The sequence below is a fragment of the Amphiura filiformis genome, chromosome 3, assembly GCF_039555335.1.
Source record: "Amphiura filiformis chromosome 3, Afil_fr2py, whole genome shotgun sequence".
Lineage (NCBI taxonomy): Eukaryota > Metazoa > Echinodermata > Ophiuroidea > Amphilepidida > Amphiuridae > Amphiura > Amphiura filiformis.
Genome location: NC_092630.1, coordinates 4,080,066 through 4,099,763, shown reverse-complemented (window position 1 = coordinate 4,099,763; position 19,698 = coordinate 4,080,066). Strand labels below are relative to the sequence as shown.

General features: G+C 36.6%; 1 protein-coding gene across 7 annotated transcripts in view; it reads right to left on the bottom strand.

The window, feature by feature from the left end:
• The window catches only part of LOC140147895 (actin-binding LIM protein 2-like), a 428,263-nt gene that overhangs the window by 384,157 nt on the left and 24,408 nt on the right, over window positions 1-19,698 (bottom strand). The window contains exon 2 of one of the 7 annotated variants that reach the window (XM_072169674.1): window positions 12,786-12,891. The exons of the other annotated variants lie outside the window; for them this stretch is intronic. Coding sequence (XP_072025775.1) covers window positions 12,786-12,813 — 28 coding nt within the window. The 5' untranslated portion in view covers window positions 12,814-12,891. The remainder of the gene's footprint in view (window positions 1-12,785; window positions 12,892-19,698) is intronic. 7 annotated transcript variants of the gene reach the window in all.

Here is a 19,698-nt window from a genome sequence, read left to right as displayed (position 1 = left end):
AGATTATAAAGCATTCTGTTCAGTACAATGTTGACAGTGGATGTCTATGGATAATCTCAGTTCTTTTTAAAAAAAACCCAAGGTGCCCTTTTAACAAAATCTGTGCCAATTCTTAAATACCACAAGGGAAACGTTTAGTACATGTAGTATAATGTAAACATGTATGTTACACATAAATATACATGTAACTGGATGTTTGCCAAAATGCAGGAATGAGTCTTACTGTACTTTGAAACATTATTTACAAATACATGAAATCCAAGCAGCCACACAGCTGATGGATTTAGGCCTACCTGTGGATCAAGTTCAATGCTGCTGTTGACTTCATCATAAATTATGGCCATGATGAATTCATGTTTACTGCAGTTTCACACAAGTATTTTGGCATTAAAAAATCTTTGGGTCATTGACTTGTGTGCAAATAATATAGAAAACAGTGGATTTCTATAATATAAGTTTGGATGTCCATTTCCTACATTAATGTTTGCTCCTCGCTTGCTTGTCTGCTTGCTCGTTTGCTGCTAGCATTACTTGCTTGCCTGATATTGATTGCTACATGTAGTTTGCTTATCTTTTTTTTTACTTTCTTTACCAAGAAAGAGGAAAATTTTGATCTGACATACAGACATGGCATAAAGTAGGAGCTGCTCCAGGATCTCTAAAAGGAGGAGCCGGAATGTCTAAATTGGTATTGGGTTAGGTGGCTGATACACCCCAATCAAAACAGGTTGAATTTGCATGATTTTTTAGATGTAAAAAGAAGGAGACAGGCCCCTTTGTCCCTCTCCCCTCCTTTGGATCCACCCTGTTAAGGAAGATATACACTTGGTTGAAATTTTCCATTTTCCAGTAGGAGGGGCTCCATTTCTAACAGGAAGGGCAAGTTCTCTCCTGCCACTCCCTCAATGGTATAGGGCCATGCTTATTATGCATCTAATTTGCATTTATTCTACTTCATACATTTCAATATCATTATCAAATAAAACTTATTTCAACTATGAATCTTATTTTACCATGTATCTCAAATTATATAGTAAATATCATGATTTTCTACCTGTCGTGATTGTGAGAGTTTCTATCACTTCTAGTTTTGCAAATATAGGCCTATATACTCTTTAGACCAATCAAAATGTGTTTTCCTCAGCTGGCTATACCCTGGAGTGCATGGGCGGTAAGGTCTACCTGGTTCATTGTCAAGGGGGCGTCTAGGGTTAACTATGAGCTTGACCTACGCTTATATTACTTGACCCACCTGTCATAACTAGGCCTGGGGAAATATGCTGTGATGATATCTGATCCATTCATAACAAAGCAATCTGATTTCTGTGGAATGATAGGGTTTACATAGCAGTAAATGGTGAAATTGAAGTCAGTGGGAGTGGATTTTAACAGTTGTCATATTACACTAGGATCCACACCATGCTCATCTACCATGGCACAGTTCTTTAACCCCAATACGTTTGTACATCACGGTACATTCATTGAATGACCTTTGAAAATTTGGGTACAAAAACTCATACTCTGCAAATTGAGGTCAAATTTTGCTCTATGATTGTTTAATTGAGGTTATTGAACTATGGCATTGGGATGAGGCCATTGTGGTCCATAGTGTTAAATTGGGGGAATGTGTAGGATGTGTGTGTGCAAAATTGGTTGAGATAACAAGATTTAATATATTTGCTACTGTGAGAGTGGAAATTTTTGCGCGATTAATTTTTCATGCTTTGCCAATTTTGAACTGTTTCCCTTGTTTTTAAATTCATGATTTTAAGTTTCCTTAGTTACATATACACAAAAGGAATCAACTTGCGTGCTCTTATTTTCAATAGCAACTTGGAGCGCAAAAATATCTACTTTTACATGCAGTATTTCTTTTGTAGCCAATATTGTAAAGTAACACTTTTATTGTTCAATATCACAGAAAGAAACGATTCAATTTTGATGACTGTTTGTTTCAGCAAAATGGTTTTCTTTATACAATGTGCAATTTAAATTTAATATTATGTAGAAATGCACATTTAACTCATTTTGCTTGATGGTGTCACCATGGTAACATGTAGGCCTATATCTATTATCTTTCTCATTTGCAGAAGTAACAAGTCTAAAGTTTCACAGGTCAATAAACATTTTTAAGGTCCTTGACCCAATTATAGCCTCATCCTCCTAATTTACCTCATTGTTGATGAGATTTTGGCTCGAAATACAAAATTGACCAAAATTTGCAATTATTTGCATCTTCCTTGTGGTCTGTTTAGGCCAAAAATAACTCTATGTTTGCGATAAAATTGTAAATTTGTGCATAAATGTCATTTTGTTAGCAGGGCAGCAAGATAACTGCTACCTCCCCCAATCACTTAAAATATGCATTCAAAATGCTTCATTCAAAATGCTTATAATTGTTGCTTTCTTTTGTTCTTGCATTTTTGCTTGGCTTTGTAAAAAAAAATGTATATTATGTTCATTTTAATTTGTTTTCACCTTCTTTATTTTTTGTTTCTTATGGACACAAATGCTGGGAGGAAGCATACATACAGTTACACCATACATTTTGCAACACAATTTTCTTCAATATTTTAGAAAAAGCAAAAATATCCTTAGGAGAGCTCAAACAAATATCTTTGTATTTTTAGAAATAACCTAATCTGTTTAAAATTCTTTTTATTAATTCATTTTATTTCCTTAAATCTTAATAAAACACATATCAAAATATCCTGAGCAGCCAATGGCAATCTAAGCCACAGAAGTCTTGACTATAAAAGTAGGACCCTATTTTCTCGTAAACACCCACCCCATGCCCCACTTCAGCACTGAACACCAAAAGGAGATATATATATATAAAAAAAGTAAACACAAAACTGCTTAAACCAACCAATATAAAAAAAAGTGTGTGTATTTCCTTCCTCTGTTGTAGTTGCATAGGGGGCAAAATTTCCATGGGGCAAAAGTGCAAAATTGGCCCAGGCTGCTCAGCACTAAGAATGACTTAACTGGTGTGAGACAAATGTGCCCAGAAATCTTCACTCTTATATAGTGGGCCAAAATGAGGCCAATTTTGGTCTAAAAAAAGACCCGAAGGAAGTTGAATAGCACAAATTTTGGTCAATTTTGTTTGTGTATTTCGAGCTGGGGAAACTTGACCCCCCACTCAACAAATTGAACATAACAGACAAACATTGTCCACAAATGGAACATTGTCTAGATGTGGTATTAAACAAGAACATCACTGTTTAGTTTTGAAGGGCTATGAGGAAAAAAATGGGAATGAAATCAGTTTGTGTATGTTATAGCAGTAGGACTAAAACCCAGAGAGCCCTAAGTGGTTCTACCTGTTTTTCAATAATCCGACATTCCTCTGTAGAAAGCATGTAAAGTTAAATCCCCAATTTTCCTCCCAGCTACTGATTTAGCATAGTACACGTTCTTCATCTCGAACGGACATGACCTCAAACCATACTATTTTAAAACATATATAATAGTTCTTGCAGGTAAAAACAGTATTACTCTGTTATAGATTTATTTGAAGGTTTGGTGGCTATGTTGCATTTACGAATGAGATGGATAGATTTCTTATAAGAGGTGGGAATCAGGCTAGTGAGCCAAGAAAGAGGACGAGCTTAGTAAGGACTGAGGAGGAAAGAAGGCGACAAAATGTTTTGATCAATCCAAATCCTGAATGCTGCCAATCTAAACATTTTGAACATTTTTGGCTATAAATTTCTGAAAGTAGTAATAAGTTTTACAAAAAAGAAGCTCCAAATAAGAACCCCAAAGCCAGTGATGTATAGCGTGACTCATCGTATTAGAGAGGTGGGCACCGACTATGATGGGGGAGGACAAGCCATTTTTCGGCAATTTTCCCATGGGATTGTCTAAATTTTAATGGGAAACAGGCTCCTTGTCCCTTTGTTTCCTTTGTCTTCCCAATTTCCTCTTTTTCTTTCATTTTTTGTCGGAGGAGGGGGCACTCTGCACCCTGCCCCCAGCTATGCTACTGAGCAACATCTTTACAATGTCTGTAACATAAAATCTTCTGAAGCATATTTTAATTTATTTGCATGTGATGTCACAGCATTGAGCAGCATAATATTACACATGTACACCTTCATGTACTTTTCGCCAGCCCATTCGGGGCTGGTACCTGTTTCAGGTTTGGGGTCAGTTTACTCAAGAGATTATATTTTAGTGGTATTGGAATGATTTTTTTTTTTTACTTTTTGTGGTTACATTTTTTTAAAAATATTTTAATTCGATTTGTTAGGAAAAGTAAGTATGTTTTGCCGTTTCAACGAACAAAACGAGTGAGTATTACCAAAGTTATGTTTGAACTAATTAATTATGACTTTAAAAGTTTAAAGGCCTAAATGTAACAATAATAGTTAATATATATAGCATCATATGGTCAGCAGAAGAAAATCTGACATCACCTATGATGTCATATCAGTGTCCTTGACCGGGGTCCTTACTCCTTGACCACTGAACAGCGTGATATCATGTTGATAACAGATCTATAGAATCAAAATCTTCATCATATCCCCTGATCATATCACAGATTCTCAACAATCTGTGATCATATGGACCATATTGATGTGAAAGTAGTTATCTATCATATCCTGTGTCGTTTTATGGATAAAAATGACTCAAAATGTTATTGATGAAATGGTTGCTATATCATAAACATCAGTTTTGTCTTTTCAACGGGAAAAATCCGATGCAAAATAAAGTTTTTAGGGCCTAGCTATAATATGGGCATAATTTATGCATATAGTATTGAACAATGTACCCCATTTGACATGCACTTATAGATAAATAAATTGTCTTACTTTATCAATTTAATAACTTCTTTATTATAAATAAAATGACACATAACTATTTGATTCATAAAATTACATTCAACAAAATGATTGAAGAGAAAACACACAAGGCACTAGGCAGACTGTTATAGAATGGAGTATGTAAGATGCCATGTCCATAGCTTCGCAGGAGTTTCCGACTAGCAATCAACATGATCAGCACATTCAGAAAAACACAGTTTAAGAGTGAAGATTGTAGTGAGTAACCAGTCCTTTATAAATGTGCTGGCCACTATCTATTATAATATAGTAGGCTTAAACTATACATTGCGAATTAATTAAGTTATTTTAAAATAAAATGTACATGTAAGTTAACTCAAACCGGCAGTGTATATATCGAAAGCAGTGAAATCGGACATTCCTAAGCGAAGATATTGAGTTCGTAAGTTCTGGTATTACAAAATTGGAAATTGAGATATCGTGGGAAAAAAGCTGAAAAGACAAAAAAAACCAACGACAACAACAACAACAACAACAACAAAACAAACAGACCAGAACAATTTGGAGTACATGTAATGAATTGACATGAGATTAGGAATTAATGTTTTCTGCTGTTTCAGTGTGCATGTTCTCATCGTTGATGGTTTGGTGGACTGTCATGTAGATGTAAGCGTGATCCTAAAAATGCCTTTCACATTGACCAAAACTAATTACAAGACCTCTTCTACATTGAGGCTGGCTTTCCCTTTTAAAGGGAATTTTATTAACTCTCATTTCCCAAGCCCTATCTGATTTCTAAAGTGCACCTCACACTGGTAACATATTCATAACATGTCAAATAATGTATTTATGTCGTGGCAGGAGAAAGGGGTGAGAGAATAAGAGAAATATGAGATGGAGATTTAGAGAAACAGAGATAGAGAGACAGACCTTTGATGCAGATGCAGTTTTATTTTTGCTGATATTTGCCCAAGTTTAATTTTGTTCAACTCAAACAAGAATTATTTGCTTCACCTCTATATAATTATTATTATTAGAAATATAATCATTGCCTCCTTGTCCCTGCTTGAAAGGCAGCATTAATAGAATTACTCCATGTCAATAGCTAGTCTTTAATTTGCTGTGAACATAAATGACTTGTTGCATGTTAACTATGAATAAATTAATATATCACATAATAAGACCTTTGGAAATATTTTGCGGTAAACATGTTTAAAATCCACATCTATGAATCAGAATAGGAATCCAGCTAAAGGCAGAGAAGGATGACAGATGGAGAGGAGAGAGAATAGAAAGAAGTTGTGTTCACATTTTGAGTTACACCCGGCGTAAACTTACGCTAACATTGACCAAAATTCCACAAATATTTTCCCTACTCCTACCGTGTGTCCACACCTAGCATACTCCTAGCAGTACGCCGACTAGTTCCACCAATCATTCACTCCTGGTCAGCGTAAACATTGGCTACCACTTCCGGTGTTTCTGTGACCTTTATCAACCACGCGATATGTAATTTCTTAGTTCTGACCAACAAAAGGTCAAACTTACTCCGGGTGCCAGGCGTAATCTGCGTTTACATTGCAACTTACCCCTGGCGGAGGTTACACCCAGCTCGCTACTCCTGACTTTTGTCAGGAGTAAATCGTCGGACGTACGCCTGGCGGAACTTACGCTGACCATCGTTCACACTGCACTTACTCCAGGCATCGCCAACCGCTACTCCTAGCAACTTGCGACGACCAAGTTCCGCCGGGCGTACGTCCGACAATGTGAACACGACTAGAGATACAGACAGAGTGAGCAAGAATGGCACAGAGAAGTTAGAAAGACAGGGAAATTAGAGAATGGATAGAAACTAAAAGTACGAGAGACAAAAAAGAGATACCGGGGCCGGGGTACTCAGTACAAATGACCATACGGGATGTGCCGCAAACATGGGTAGCATTTTCAGCCTTCTGGTATATCAATGACCCCTTTTTCAAAGCCTATATTTTGGTATATGAATGGGTCCTTTTTTCAAAATTTTCTCAATTTTTTTGGAAACAACATAATTTTTCCTTAATCTAGCCAAAATTTTCCCAACATTTTGGGAAAATTTGTAAAAACTAAGACAATTTTGGGTAAATTTCGGTCGAAAATTTTGAGTTTTGGTATATCAATGGGTCCAAATTTCTTGAAATATTGGTATATTTATGGGTCTACTTCCAAAATCTCAGCGGCACGTCCCTACCAAAACCAAACTTGAGTACCCCGGGTTTCAGGCACTGTTGCTACAAGTCCGATTCAGACTACACTTTGCAATGCGATGCTGCGATGCTATAAAAACTGAAATCTGAGCCAGGTTTTTATGAGCTCGGCGGTGAAAATTCTCATCGCGCGGTGGAAATTTTGGTCCGTGATGAAGTTGGATTTTGTTCAACTTTATCGCATCGCACTGCGATATCGCAGCAGTGCACGATTGTGATTGGCTGCTGGAAAGTCAAGGTCGGCAGAATGACCATAACAGGAGATGCAGACCCCACATGCTCTAAAACATTGCAGCATCAAAGTTTTCAAAGCATGGCAGCATTGCATCGCACTGCGATGTCCGATGTGGAGTCTGAATTTTGGAGAGATAGAGGTTGCTACGTGCTTGCTCTTGATTCTTGTGTTCTTATGTTCGAAAAGCCACATACTGCGGCTAAGAAAGAGGGAGGGAGGGATGGAGGGAGGGGGTGGAGAAAGAGATAAAAGAGAGACATCAAGAATAAAATAGAGACAAGCTGGGACAGAAAGAATGAGAGTTGAGAATGAGGGAGACAACGATATAGAGAGAAAGACATAACATACAATGATACAACAGGAAGAAGAAAGTTAACAGAGATGAGAGCGAGCACTGACAAGACAGTAATGCACATACTATAGAATGTTATGAACATCTAGGCTAGCCAGGGTATTTCTGTACAGCGCAGCTTGACACAACTTTGTCACGATCAAGTTTCTTTATCCAGTTAAGGTGACACTGACACCTGATTATTTACCTACCCATTTTCCAAAATGTACAACAAACCTGTATACGCAGGGGGTACAGGGGTGTGACAGCAACCCCCACCCCCCAAAAAGAAAATCCACACAGGTTCCTCCCCTTTTTGCTATTTCTTTTCAATAAAAAAGTCCAAAGTGGAAGAAAATTTTACGCAAGGTTCACTTTTTGGTGATAAGGCATTGAAAAGGGGCAATTTAAGGGGCTTTAGGTCCACTTTTCCCAAAATATCAGTCAATGTTTCATTGTTTTGAAAAAGTCCAAATCAAATCAAGAAAATAATAGACAACCTTTGCACTCAGGTCTATCTGATGTACTTATATGCATTATTTTAAGACTTAAACAAAGGGTCCTTGTAAATATCCTGAAAATATACTAAATTTCCATTAAAAAAAAAAGGGCCTCCACTGTGGTGTAAGGAAACGTCACAAAATCTAACAACAAGACTGCATATACATCAGTTAGCGGCAGTCTGTGGCCCTCACATAGCGCGAGGCCAGTCTGAAGGGCTGGACCAAGCATGAGGTCGGTTGCTGACACAACCTCTCTGGATAGTATACTAAAGAACATTGGTTGCTACCAGCCCCGGTCCCCGCACTCCGTGCATCCGCGTGTATTCATGCTCGTTGAAAATTTCATGAAATAAGGGGTGTTTTCAGATGAAGAAACGCGATTTGCGAAACACACAAAAAAGGGGTGTTTTTTCAAACCACATGTTCGCGAAATTGAAAAAGAAAGGTATTTTCATCAAGCAGCCTACGCGTTTCTGCCAGAAAAGGGGATATTAGAAATATAGTTTGCGTTTTAGCTAAAATAGGGGTATTGTCGAAGGGCAAATAATTCGCGAAATCGCTAAAAAAAGGGTTGTTTTTCCCCTAAAAACGTCGCGAAATGAGATGCAAAAGGGGGTGTTTTGAAAGTTCACTGACAAGCATGAATACCCGCAGATGCACGGAGTGCGGGGACAGGGCTACCAACCTCTCTGGATAGTATACTAAAGCAACATAGCCCAAAGTACTGCTAACCATGTGCATCAGTATCACCTGAATGTAGGTAAATTCTCCTCTTGTCATGGATGCTGCTTGTATAAAGAGTGCAATTGCCAGCAACAAAAATAGCTTTCATCTAGCAGGTCTACTTACATTTTATTCTTAGCATGTCTTTGATGCATGGCTACAAGTTCTACTTATTTTTACAAGGGACATGACAGAAGACTGCTGTCTCTGCTTTCTCCATTTTCCATCTACATGCAGTGACGGCGCCAGGGGGGGCATGGGGGGGGCAAATGTCCCCCAGTCAGAACTCTTTCCCCCCTTGTTTCCCCTCAGTAAAACCCAAAATTACGAAAATTTCCACTGTTTACGGCATTTTTAGGCAAAATTTGTTGATTTTGCCCCCCTGAAATTCACTTTGCCCCACTATGCCCCCCTGCAAAAAATTCCTGGCGCCGCCACTGTCTACAAGCTATATCATCATTATCAATACCCGGGGGGCACACAAGTTTCACTGTGTACACATGCATGACCAGACAAACACACAAATTAAGGGTCCTTTTCAGAGAACATATCAACCAAACATAAATAGGCCTATTAGGAAATTATAAACAAAAACATGTACTATAGGGTTTATTTGATCAATAACCTGGAAACGTGGTACCTTTCAGATTAGAACCTGCTTGGGGGTATCTTTCAGGTACAATCCTGTTTAGTGGGAAAAATTTGTTGCGAAACCGTACTAAATTCCTCAGGGTGTGTTTTTTTGCTCAAAAGGGCAAATCCTGTTTAGGGTATGTTTTAAGAATCTCTGATCACACATGTGTACACTGTGAAAACTTGAGTGCCCCCCCCCCGGATCGATACATATAAATTCTTCCTTACATAATAATTATTCCAATCAAAATTTAACTTGGGTAAGGCTACAATGGTCTACCATACAGCTCATGCAGATTTGGCAATTCCTTTACCAAAATTTTACCTTACTCCCCATTATAAACTTCATAATGCATGCAAAAAGAGCTTCATTTCAAAACCTCAAAAATGCTTGTTTTTAAAATCTTTAATGCACAACCACATAGTACAACAATATGTACAACATTTCGTTTCATTATACATCTACCAGGAGGATACATTCATATTTCTCAGTCGTTGGATAAGCTTTTAGAGTAGTGGTATGATACAAAATGAGATTCTCAACAGGTTCACTATTTCATAGACATCCACTTTGCAAATCATAAACACCACTAGCTATCTATCAAAAATATATATATCAGGAAATAAGCATTTTACATATTTTACTGTTCCTTATAAAAAAAAAATATTGTCTACGACAAAGTGTTGTTTGAAAGTAATTTCTTCCTCTATCACAGACTGAAATTCAACATGAATTAATTAGAATTTTCATAAAACTGCCTATTATTTCAAAGCAGCTGTACTCCCGCTACACACTTTCTGCAGTCTATAGTCTACGTATATTCTGTTTATTATGATCCATTTATTCTCAACCAGCTGCTTTAACCCCCTGAGCACTACCTGCTGATCTAACATTGCCTCTGATTGGTCAATTACATGATATCTTCACTTTAATCACCAATCAGAATGGAGCTTTGCAAATAATTCACCCCAATTTTTTTGCGTGGTGAAATTATTCTAACAATGTTGCTGATTGGTCCAATTGATAATGAAAACTTCTTTTTGGCCAATCGGCAGGTAGTTCTCATGGGGTTAATCGCCTTTGACTCATACTTATTTGTTTCTGTAACCCAAAAACTGCCCCCACATGCAATGTTTAAGATCCATTCATGACAATAATTTTCATGTCTGATTAAACATTCACCCATATGTCTTCAAATTATTTAATTGATTGACTTAATTTCCACAGAAAAACAAATAACGGACAAGGTCATACAAATAGTAATTTCCGCCACTCATCAATTACGCAGCGTGTCTAATTAGATTGTCATGCAGACCGCACAACCCCACCTTCATTCGTGTGTAATAACACTTTGGAATGATCTCATTGAAGAAACATTGGTAATGAAGTGAATATGGATTTTCCGCTTAAATTATCAAGATTTCGACTATATACAAATAGTGCACCATAGTGACAAATTAGTCTGTCCGTTTGTTTGTCTGTCTGTCTGCTTCATATCCAACCACTTAACAAATTAATTAATTAAGTTAATTAGTCTCTTATATCACCTTATGAACTCACCAGTATTACCCATGCAACTTAATTAAATTTTTACCATGCTGTCCACTTTATAACCCTGAATCAAAGAAAATATAACATCTAACACAATTTACAGGGCAAACTAAGGCACATGCTTTTCTCAAAATGGGGTCATTTTCATCACAACAGTTTAGGGATTAACTAGGCGTACTGGTATAAACTTTCATGGCAAAATTTGCATTTCAATCTAAATTCACAGCATTTTAGTGAAAAACAAAAACATGCATCTTGCAGAATATGTACAAAGAATTCAAAGAATTCAACAATTTAGCATATCTTAAGGAACAATTATAGTATTTCTATGAGTACGCTGTCGGTTATCATACCAGTGCAGCCGGTCCCTGTGAGTGGTTACATGGGTGATCAAGCTTTCGCCAGATCATTCAGATGTGTCTCAGACTTCAGAGATACATCTGACAAAAGCATGACCACTGAAGTCAGAGACATATCTGATGAAAACTTGACAACTCATATAGGAACCGGTACTGTGATAACAGAAGAGGGTACACTCCGTTAGTCCGAAACACCGTCAATCCAAATTTTTTAGGGTTAGGGTTCCTAACCCTAATTCCAACACTAACCCTAACCCTAAACTTAACCTCTAACCCAAAAATTCGGACTGACGGTGGTTCGGACTGATGGTGTTTCAGACTGACGGGGGGAGACCACAGACGACGTACTCACAGAAATACTATAACTTATTATGAATTCCCATCAAGAAAGCCTACTGGTATCTACTTATATCTTGAGGATGCTCACATGCCTGCCTCAAGCAATAATCATGACAATGGGAAACGTACATGCAATGTACAAATAAATGTTTACACTGCAAACTATAAAACACATTTTTGCAAGATGCAGATCACACTTGTTACTAAAATGCTGTCAATTTAAGGGCTGGGGTATGAGCGTTTGGACAGTATTTATTTTGGGACATTAGAGCACATCAGACATATCGAATTGCATTCTGAATACTGAAGAATGTCATTCTGATATCAAATAATTTTGATTTTTGAAATTCGCAATTTAATACACATTTTATGGCAAATCATTAAAATTGATATTTTTGATATTTAACAGTACTTGAAGTAAACTTTATAAATCTGATGATTTATACTTAAAGTGTATGTAGGTGGGATGAAAAGCCGACGATCAATTGAAAATTTTGACCTTTAAATATTGAAGATATGGATTTTTTCCCAAAACACAAAAAAAAATTAGGTCTTTTTGGGAAAAAAATCCATATCTTCAATATGAAAGGTCAAAATTTTCAATTGACCGTCGGCTTTTCCTCCCTGCTACATACACTTTAAGAATATATCATTAGATTTATATAATTTACTTTGAGGACTGTTATATATCAAAATTTGAAAAATATCAAATTTTTATAATTTGTCATAAAATTTGTATTATATTGTGATTTTCAAAAATGAAAATTATTTGATATCAGAAAGACATGCTTCAGATTCAGAATGCAATTCGATAGGTCTGAGGTGCTCTCATGTCCCTCAAAAAATACTGTTGAAACGCAATAAACGCTCATTTTAGATCCCTTAAGGTAAACGTAAAATTCCAAGGAGCTTAAAAAATGCTAAGGTGTAGCCATAGCTATTTGGTAGCAGCAGAGAGAGTTGCATTTGTTCACATCTAGCCAGCAGTCAGGACTATCTTTGCATTCTTCCAGGGCATGCACACATCAAGCCACTCACTGGATTGGATACAAATCCATCCAGTTTTAAGCTTACCTCGTAGAAATTTCCAGCCATGCGGCATTTTGAATCCTGAGTTATGTATAAACTAGGAAGACTTTCTGATTCTCTGCCTCGATATCTCTACAATACCTACTCTATCCTGTATAAAGAGAATATATCATTAATTTATACAGTAATCATGATAAAATTACAACTTCACAAAATGACGACTGCATATATGGATGACAATGCGAAATGATCCTTGAAATGCTAGTGCTAGCTCGCGGTTTAAGCTTGAAGTTGTGATGATTTTGCTGAGTTGTCTGTTTATGAGATGATATGTCTTCCTTCCATTAACACTATGGACCACAATGGCCTCATCCCCATGGCAAAATTCAATAACCTCAATTAAACAATCATAGTGTAAAATTTGACCTCAAGTTGCAGAATATGAGTTTTTGTACCCAAATTTTCAAAGTTCATTCAATGAATGTACAAATGTATTGGGGTTAATGTGCTCCTGGTAGATGAGCATGTTGTGGATCCTAGTGTAAGTAAGCAATATACATTCCCTTCCTTATTCCTGGTTCCTATGGTGTTTCCTTCGTCCCCTGACTCATACGCTTACATGTGCAAAATGAGCATCACTGAAAATGCAAAATGGTTGCTTTGGTCAGCAGCCACATCAGAAGGGTTGTACCCCTTTGTATTTTTCAGGGGTGTGAGAGGGACAATGAAGGTGTGTTTTTTTCAGGGGTGTAGGAACCTGAACTTCATAAAAGTTTGGTAATTTTTGTTGAAATATGATGTAGTTAGTAGAAAATGTAGCCATTTTTGTTCTAAAAGGTACAGTTTTACATTTTTTTTCATTTCTAAAGTGGGAGGGAAAATCAATCAACTTGATTTTTGGGGAAAATTCACAGTGCAGAGACTGCACACACGCCACAGAGTCAGTGCCTAAAACATGCAAAATCAGCCTATTTGGGACTATATATGTTGCTGAACACCCAGGGTTTATGATGTAGGTGTCTGTGTATGCCCCTAAAATTCCCCTATTCTCCCCTGTAGCACAACCACTGGCTACAGCTTGCAGTTTATTTTTTCAAGTGACAACAATCAGATACAGTATTTCATATCTATATCATATCAGTACATATTTTTGATATGTTTATGACCCATATATTTTCAATCTTGTTGATTTAAATCTATCACACACTCCCCCAAATTGCTCGTAGTCAATCCGGTTATCTCAACATTCGCTGGCTGTAAACCTGATTAGTCTAGCTACACTCGCCAATTTTCTCTATGCGCTCTGTTTTCATAAGGCAATTTTGAGTAGATTTACATATTTGTCACGTCTGTCAAAATGAATACCTGAAACATGATCAAGATATTGAAGCTTATAGTTATCTACATTTTGACAGTGAAAGGTGCAGATTACGTACAAGATTTACAAAGTTTACATTTATTTTATCCTGTTTTCTACAGAATGTGATTAGATGAAGTAAAACAAGTTATTTGTTGATAAAACTGATTTTCAAATATGGCTGAAAGTAGTGGCAAGGCGACAAAAAACAACCTTGCTCAATTGGACCTGACCGACCCAGATTTTGCATTTTGGGATTTTTTTCTTCTTTTTTAGCTGTATGAAATGAGAAACAGTAGTTTTTTGGTTGCAGTGCATTAATTTTGACTGATTTTTTTAAAATCTCAAATATGTTTGCAAGTTATCAGTGATTTGTAGAGTCATTTTAGCTTCTTCCAGGAAAAAACGGAAACAAATCCTGACCCTACTTATTAGCAAGTCCCTCCATCTGCCTATAGAAGAAGGTTTTTTGTTTTCCATTGTTTTCAGTAATATGAAATTATCATACCTCTGGGAACATCATGATAGCTCCAATTCTGAAGGTATTTAAAAAAACAATTTGTCACCTGATAATTTGACCAGATTCCAGAATTGAAAAAAATATTTATTTAGCATGACAAATGATTGATCCTGCATGATTGCATTCCATATAATAAATGTCAAAATTTGACAGCAATCAGACACTTCAATTTCTAAGCTGCTGTATGGCTTTTAAAATTCAATACAAATTTAGAGTTTCATTCCATGTGGGTGTTGACTGCAGATGAAAAGTTTTAATTTTCTTTTTTTAATAAAAAAAATTCAGAATTACAAATATTCACAACCATAATATTTGGAATCAGCATGAAAAATGCATTAGAATGGGTACAAACAAGTCTAACTCTTGATACAACTCTTGATATTTTGAGAAAAGATAACTCTTGATATTTTGAGAAAAGGCCTATAATGACTACTGCAGCATGCAGAGCATTATAATACGGTTTTATTTAGCTTGTCTAAATAGAACCAATTTACCCCAGCAGAGAATGGTTGAGCCCTTTGTTTATGGTATTGTTGTCAATGCTAATGGGCCTTTTCCGTTCATCCAATGGGCGTTCTCTTCTTTGTTTGTGCACTGTGACGTTGGCTGCCGAGCTCATTTGAATCGTCACTTGTTTGTCTGCAATTGATCAGAGTGGATCGAGATGAAATTTCCCTCCCGCCCAGCCCTGATGTGAAAAATGTACTTCTTTAAGGGCGGTTTATTGATCTTTATACTATTTCTTAATCATGTTAATGATACCAATTCTGATCATATGGCCTAATAATTAATATTAGGTTAACTTGATAAATATTATGTTATGTTAAATTAGCATTCAGTGGTAGTTTTACCGGGATGTAGTGGCTATCGGTATGATTTACCAGGTCATAATATATACAGTTAATTAGCTTTCAGTGGTATGTTTAAAGGGAAGTAGTGGCTATGGATAATGTTTGCTCTCCGATTCATTCAAGCCCTAATATTATATTATATACTGTTAATTAGCTTTCAGTGGTATGTTTACCGGGAAGTAGTGGCTATGGATAATTTATTCAAGCCCTAATATTATATTATATACTGTTAATTAGCTTTCAGTGGTATGTTTACCGGGAAGTAGTGGCTATGGATAATGTTTGCTCTCCGATTCAAGCCCTAATATTATATTATATACTGTTAATTAGCTTTCAGTGGTATGTTTACCGGGAAGTAGTGGCTATGGATAATGTTTGCTCTCCGATTTATTCAAGCCCTAATATTATATAGAGTTTTCTCAGGTCCAAAGATATTTATCCAATTATGTGATGTAAATGATCAGTACTTCAAACTATTGCTTTATGTAGAAATATTGGTATATGTGTATTGAATAAATGATCCTCTCTGAGGACAGACAAATATCGCACATTTTAGTCCAAGTTTGGATATTCTCTGTCTTGGGGTAATGGTTATTATTCTGAGCATTGTGGAACAACTTTACTTGTGACCAGGAGCGGATCCAGGAATTTTTAATTTGGGGGCGCCAAATTCGGCGCCACTCTGCAAAAATACACCGAGTCAGGCGCCGCTCTGCAAAAATTAGAGGGGGTGCGCCGGGTGCGTCCCCCTCTAAATCCGCCCCTTGTTACCTGGCAAAATTATTTGTATATCATATCTATTGTATCACCTTTTAAGTAAAAAATGTGCACACATAAAAATGTACCCCTTCATTTTTAATAATTTTATGATACCAATTTTCACCAGATGGTAGATTGCATAGCAAATTATTAAATGTCAACTCACAATTAAGATCTGCTTAGGTAACTAAATTTTATACGATTTGCATTTTATTTACATACAATTATTGCATGCCATCAGCTCAGAAAACAATTTTGAGTTACGCTATTGAGCATTATTATGTTTTGATGGATCCAAGTTGTGATAATATTGGATCCAACACATAATAATGATAAAATTGATGCTTTTGCCCAATATTTATTGGTCTGCTATGAGTTTTAAAATATTGGACTCGACTACGTCCTCGTCCAATATTTTAAAACTCATAGCTCGACTCAATAAATATGGGCTCAATTGATCAATTTTATATCAAAATATTTTGTCCAACAGTTGTATAATTTTCATGGCATAAAATTACCAATTTTAACAAAGTCTACTTCATCAAATAATACCAACTGTTGTTAACCCCATCAAAACATAAGTGCAGCAGCAATTTCTTTCAAGTTATGTCCATTTTAGAATGATGACAGCCGTAAATAATTACAGCAGGGGGCTATGATCGCTTTCCATATCAATTATCATAAATATATTTTTAGTTCAAATCCCGCCATTTATCGCTATATGATTTCACAATATTCCATCTTTGTACTTCTCACAATCATAGAATCAATATTTTGATGGTCTACCAAACCAGGAATATGAGAGCTCCCTGATCAAACAAAACAAAAAACGTTGAAATGATAATGAATAAGTTAAATTTCGTTTACGCAGGTATCCTAAATCATTTGTGATGTAGCACATCAAAAGGGGGGACTTTGCAGGTGAAGTTAATTTTGACTTCAGTATTTCTGCTTTGAAAGCATTTTGCAAGCTTCAAAATGGCACCTCATTTGCTAAAATTAAACAAGGCATTCATATTTTGCTTTTAAAAAATCACAAATTCTTATTATTTTCTTTATTTTTTCTGTCTATTTAAATCTATATTTTGAAAAGCACTTTGCTGCAAAGCCCCCCGTCCCTTTATGATGTGCTGCATCACATTTTATGTACAAGATAACAAAACAATAACCTCTTACTATCAGTGGCGTGCCGTGGCCGCCTTCCCGGGGCTGAAGAAAAGCCAATTTGCCGCCTTTCCTCAACAGCCCGAAAAGGTTGCCCCAATTTTTTACAGTCGTTTGAAAAAGTGAAGAGCAAAAAAAAAAAAAATTTATAGGCGCTACCGCCCAAAAGCCCCATATTTTGATGTATAGTACAATTTTTTTTTTTTTTCTGCCCTTTTTTCTTTACTAATTCTTTTTGCACGCCCATTCTTCTTCCGCCCCTCTTTTTGCCGCCTTCTTCTTCCGCCCCTGCTTTGACCCCACAGGCTGGCGCCCCAAAGCCCCCCAAAAAATACGCCAAGCATGACTATAGTTGCATTCTAATAATAATTATTGTACTTTGTATGATTCATTCAAGGTGCCTAATTTTCATCATGATATTGTCCGGATATAATAAACACCAAACACAATTGCCAATAGCCTTATATTATTATGAATCCAATTTAGTTCCATTCAATTAATTTACCTGATTAATAATTCCACCCTACTTGATTAATTTAAAACAGTCAAATCACTACACCCCAATCAAACTGTGTGATGTTAGAAACACATTCAAACAAACAAAAATCTTCTTTCCTTCCCCAAGGAAAATACCCACTTCCTCCTTCCATCTGACTCACTCCTTGGCTTCCAGCTAAATGAACACAATGCTACAAAGTGTTGCCAGAACTTGCCACAACATTTCAGACTAAAAGTGGCTGTATAGCTCTATATTATTATCCATCGGAGATAAACTACAAGGTACCATACATTTTGCTGCTCGGTTGTACCAAATCCACTCGCTGTCTTGCCATTCAGTTTGGATCAGCGAGGGTCTTTGACATATTGAAGCCAAAATGGTGAAATATGATGTAACAAACATTTTGAAGTGCACAAACAATTTGAACTTTTTAAGCTAAAATGGACAAAATGTAAGGTTAATTTACAAAAATAAATTATCAAAATATTGGGGGGGATTTATCCCAAACCCAGCCTGGGATTTATGCTAATATGTCTACCAATATACGATGCATGTTCACAAAATGCTTTGATATGGCCATTCAGCATTTTGGATACACAAAAAGCTCATGAAATATTTGCAAAACAAAACTGATATTCGCAGATCGCATGGTCATCTCACAACGAGGTTCTACTGGCAAAGTGCATGTTGTGTGCGTAAAAACATACGCCTGTCACACGCATGCTTTAATTACTGCATACGCTTTGCAAAAGCCTTCTGGTGCAAACGAAAAACAATAATGCACATTTTGCGCATGTGTTTGCAGGGAGAACCTCATTTTGGTAGCACGATGACGGCTCCATGCAAAGGGCATATACGCATTGAAACCAACAGCTATTTGCGAATACAGTTCAATTTCTAAGGAGCCACAAGCAATTTGCAGCCCAATGCGATGTTATTGGCACCTTTGTGGCAATCCTGAATGCTACACAAGACTGAGCACTTGAAGTGTTTTCATGTAGACTGTGTGCCCTACATAACCCAACCATGCAGTATGTATATCTTCAACTCAACTTGATTTGAGGCTTTCCCCTTGGGGCAACATTAAAATGCTAAGTCAGTGCACTATACTGATAATAAGACTTGTTTTTGGTGACAAAGTGCCATTTTGAGGCTGTTGTTGTCATCTATGATCTATGTTACCATCAGGGTATAGGGGGGGGGGGTATACTACCATGTTTACACTTAAGCTTATGTCACTACCAGTTTTGTTTCAGTTTCAATCAATTTTTGACTATTTGGATACACTTCTCTATTTTGATTTCATTAAGGTGGACCAAGTGTGATTCGATATCCAGGGAATCTTGCAAGTTTGAGGGTAAAATGCATAGCCAAGTCAAACAGGGCACATATTTTTCACACGTCCAAGTCATCACATGTGCAAGTATCGACCTGCATCATATCTACGCATATGATGCAAATCAAAGAGCAAATTGTGCTTAAATATCAAATTTTTGTTTTCTGAATTTTTCAGAAACTGTAATATTTTTTATTTTACTCTTTCAAAGTATTCAACATCAACCTGAACACTATGTGAAAACACACAAATTCTATGAACCATTTTTAGCTGCCTCTCCGTCTGTTAGTCCGTCCGTCCGTCCGTTAGTAACAAACGCTAAAAAATGCTGTTACGTCTACATTGTTTGTCGCATGGCTATGATACTTGGTGAGGGGGAGGGCCTATACCGCCCCATACTGGAAAAAGAGTTTAGTCCGAAATTTGGGAAAATGAGGGAAATTGAGGGAAGTTAAGGGAAATTGAAGAGAAT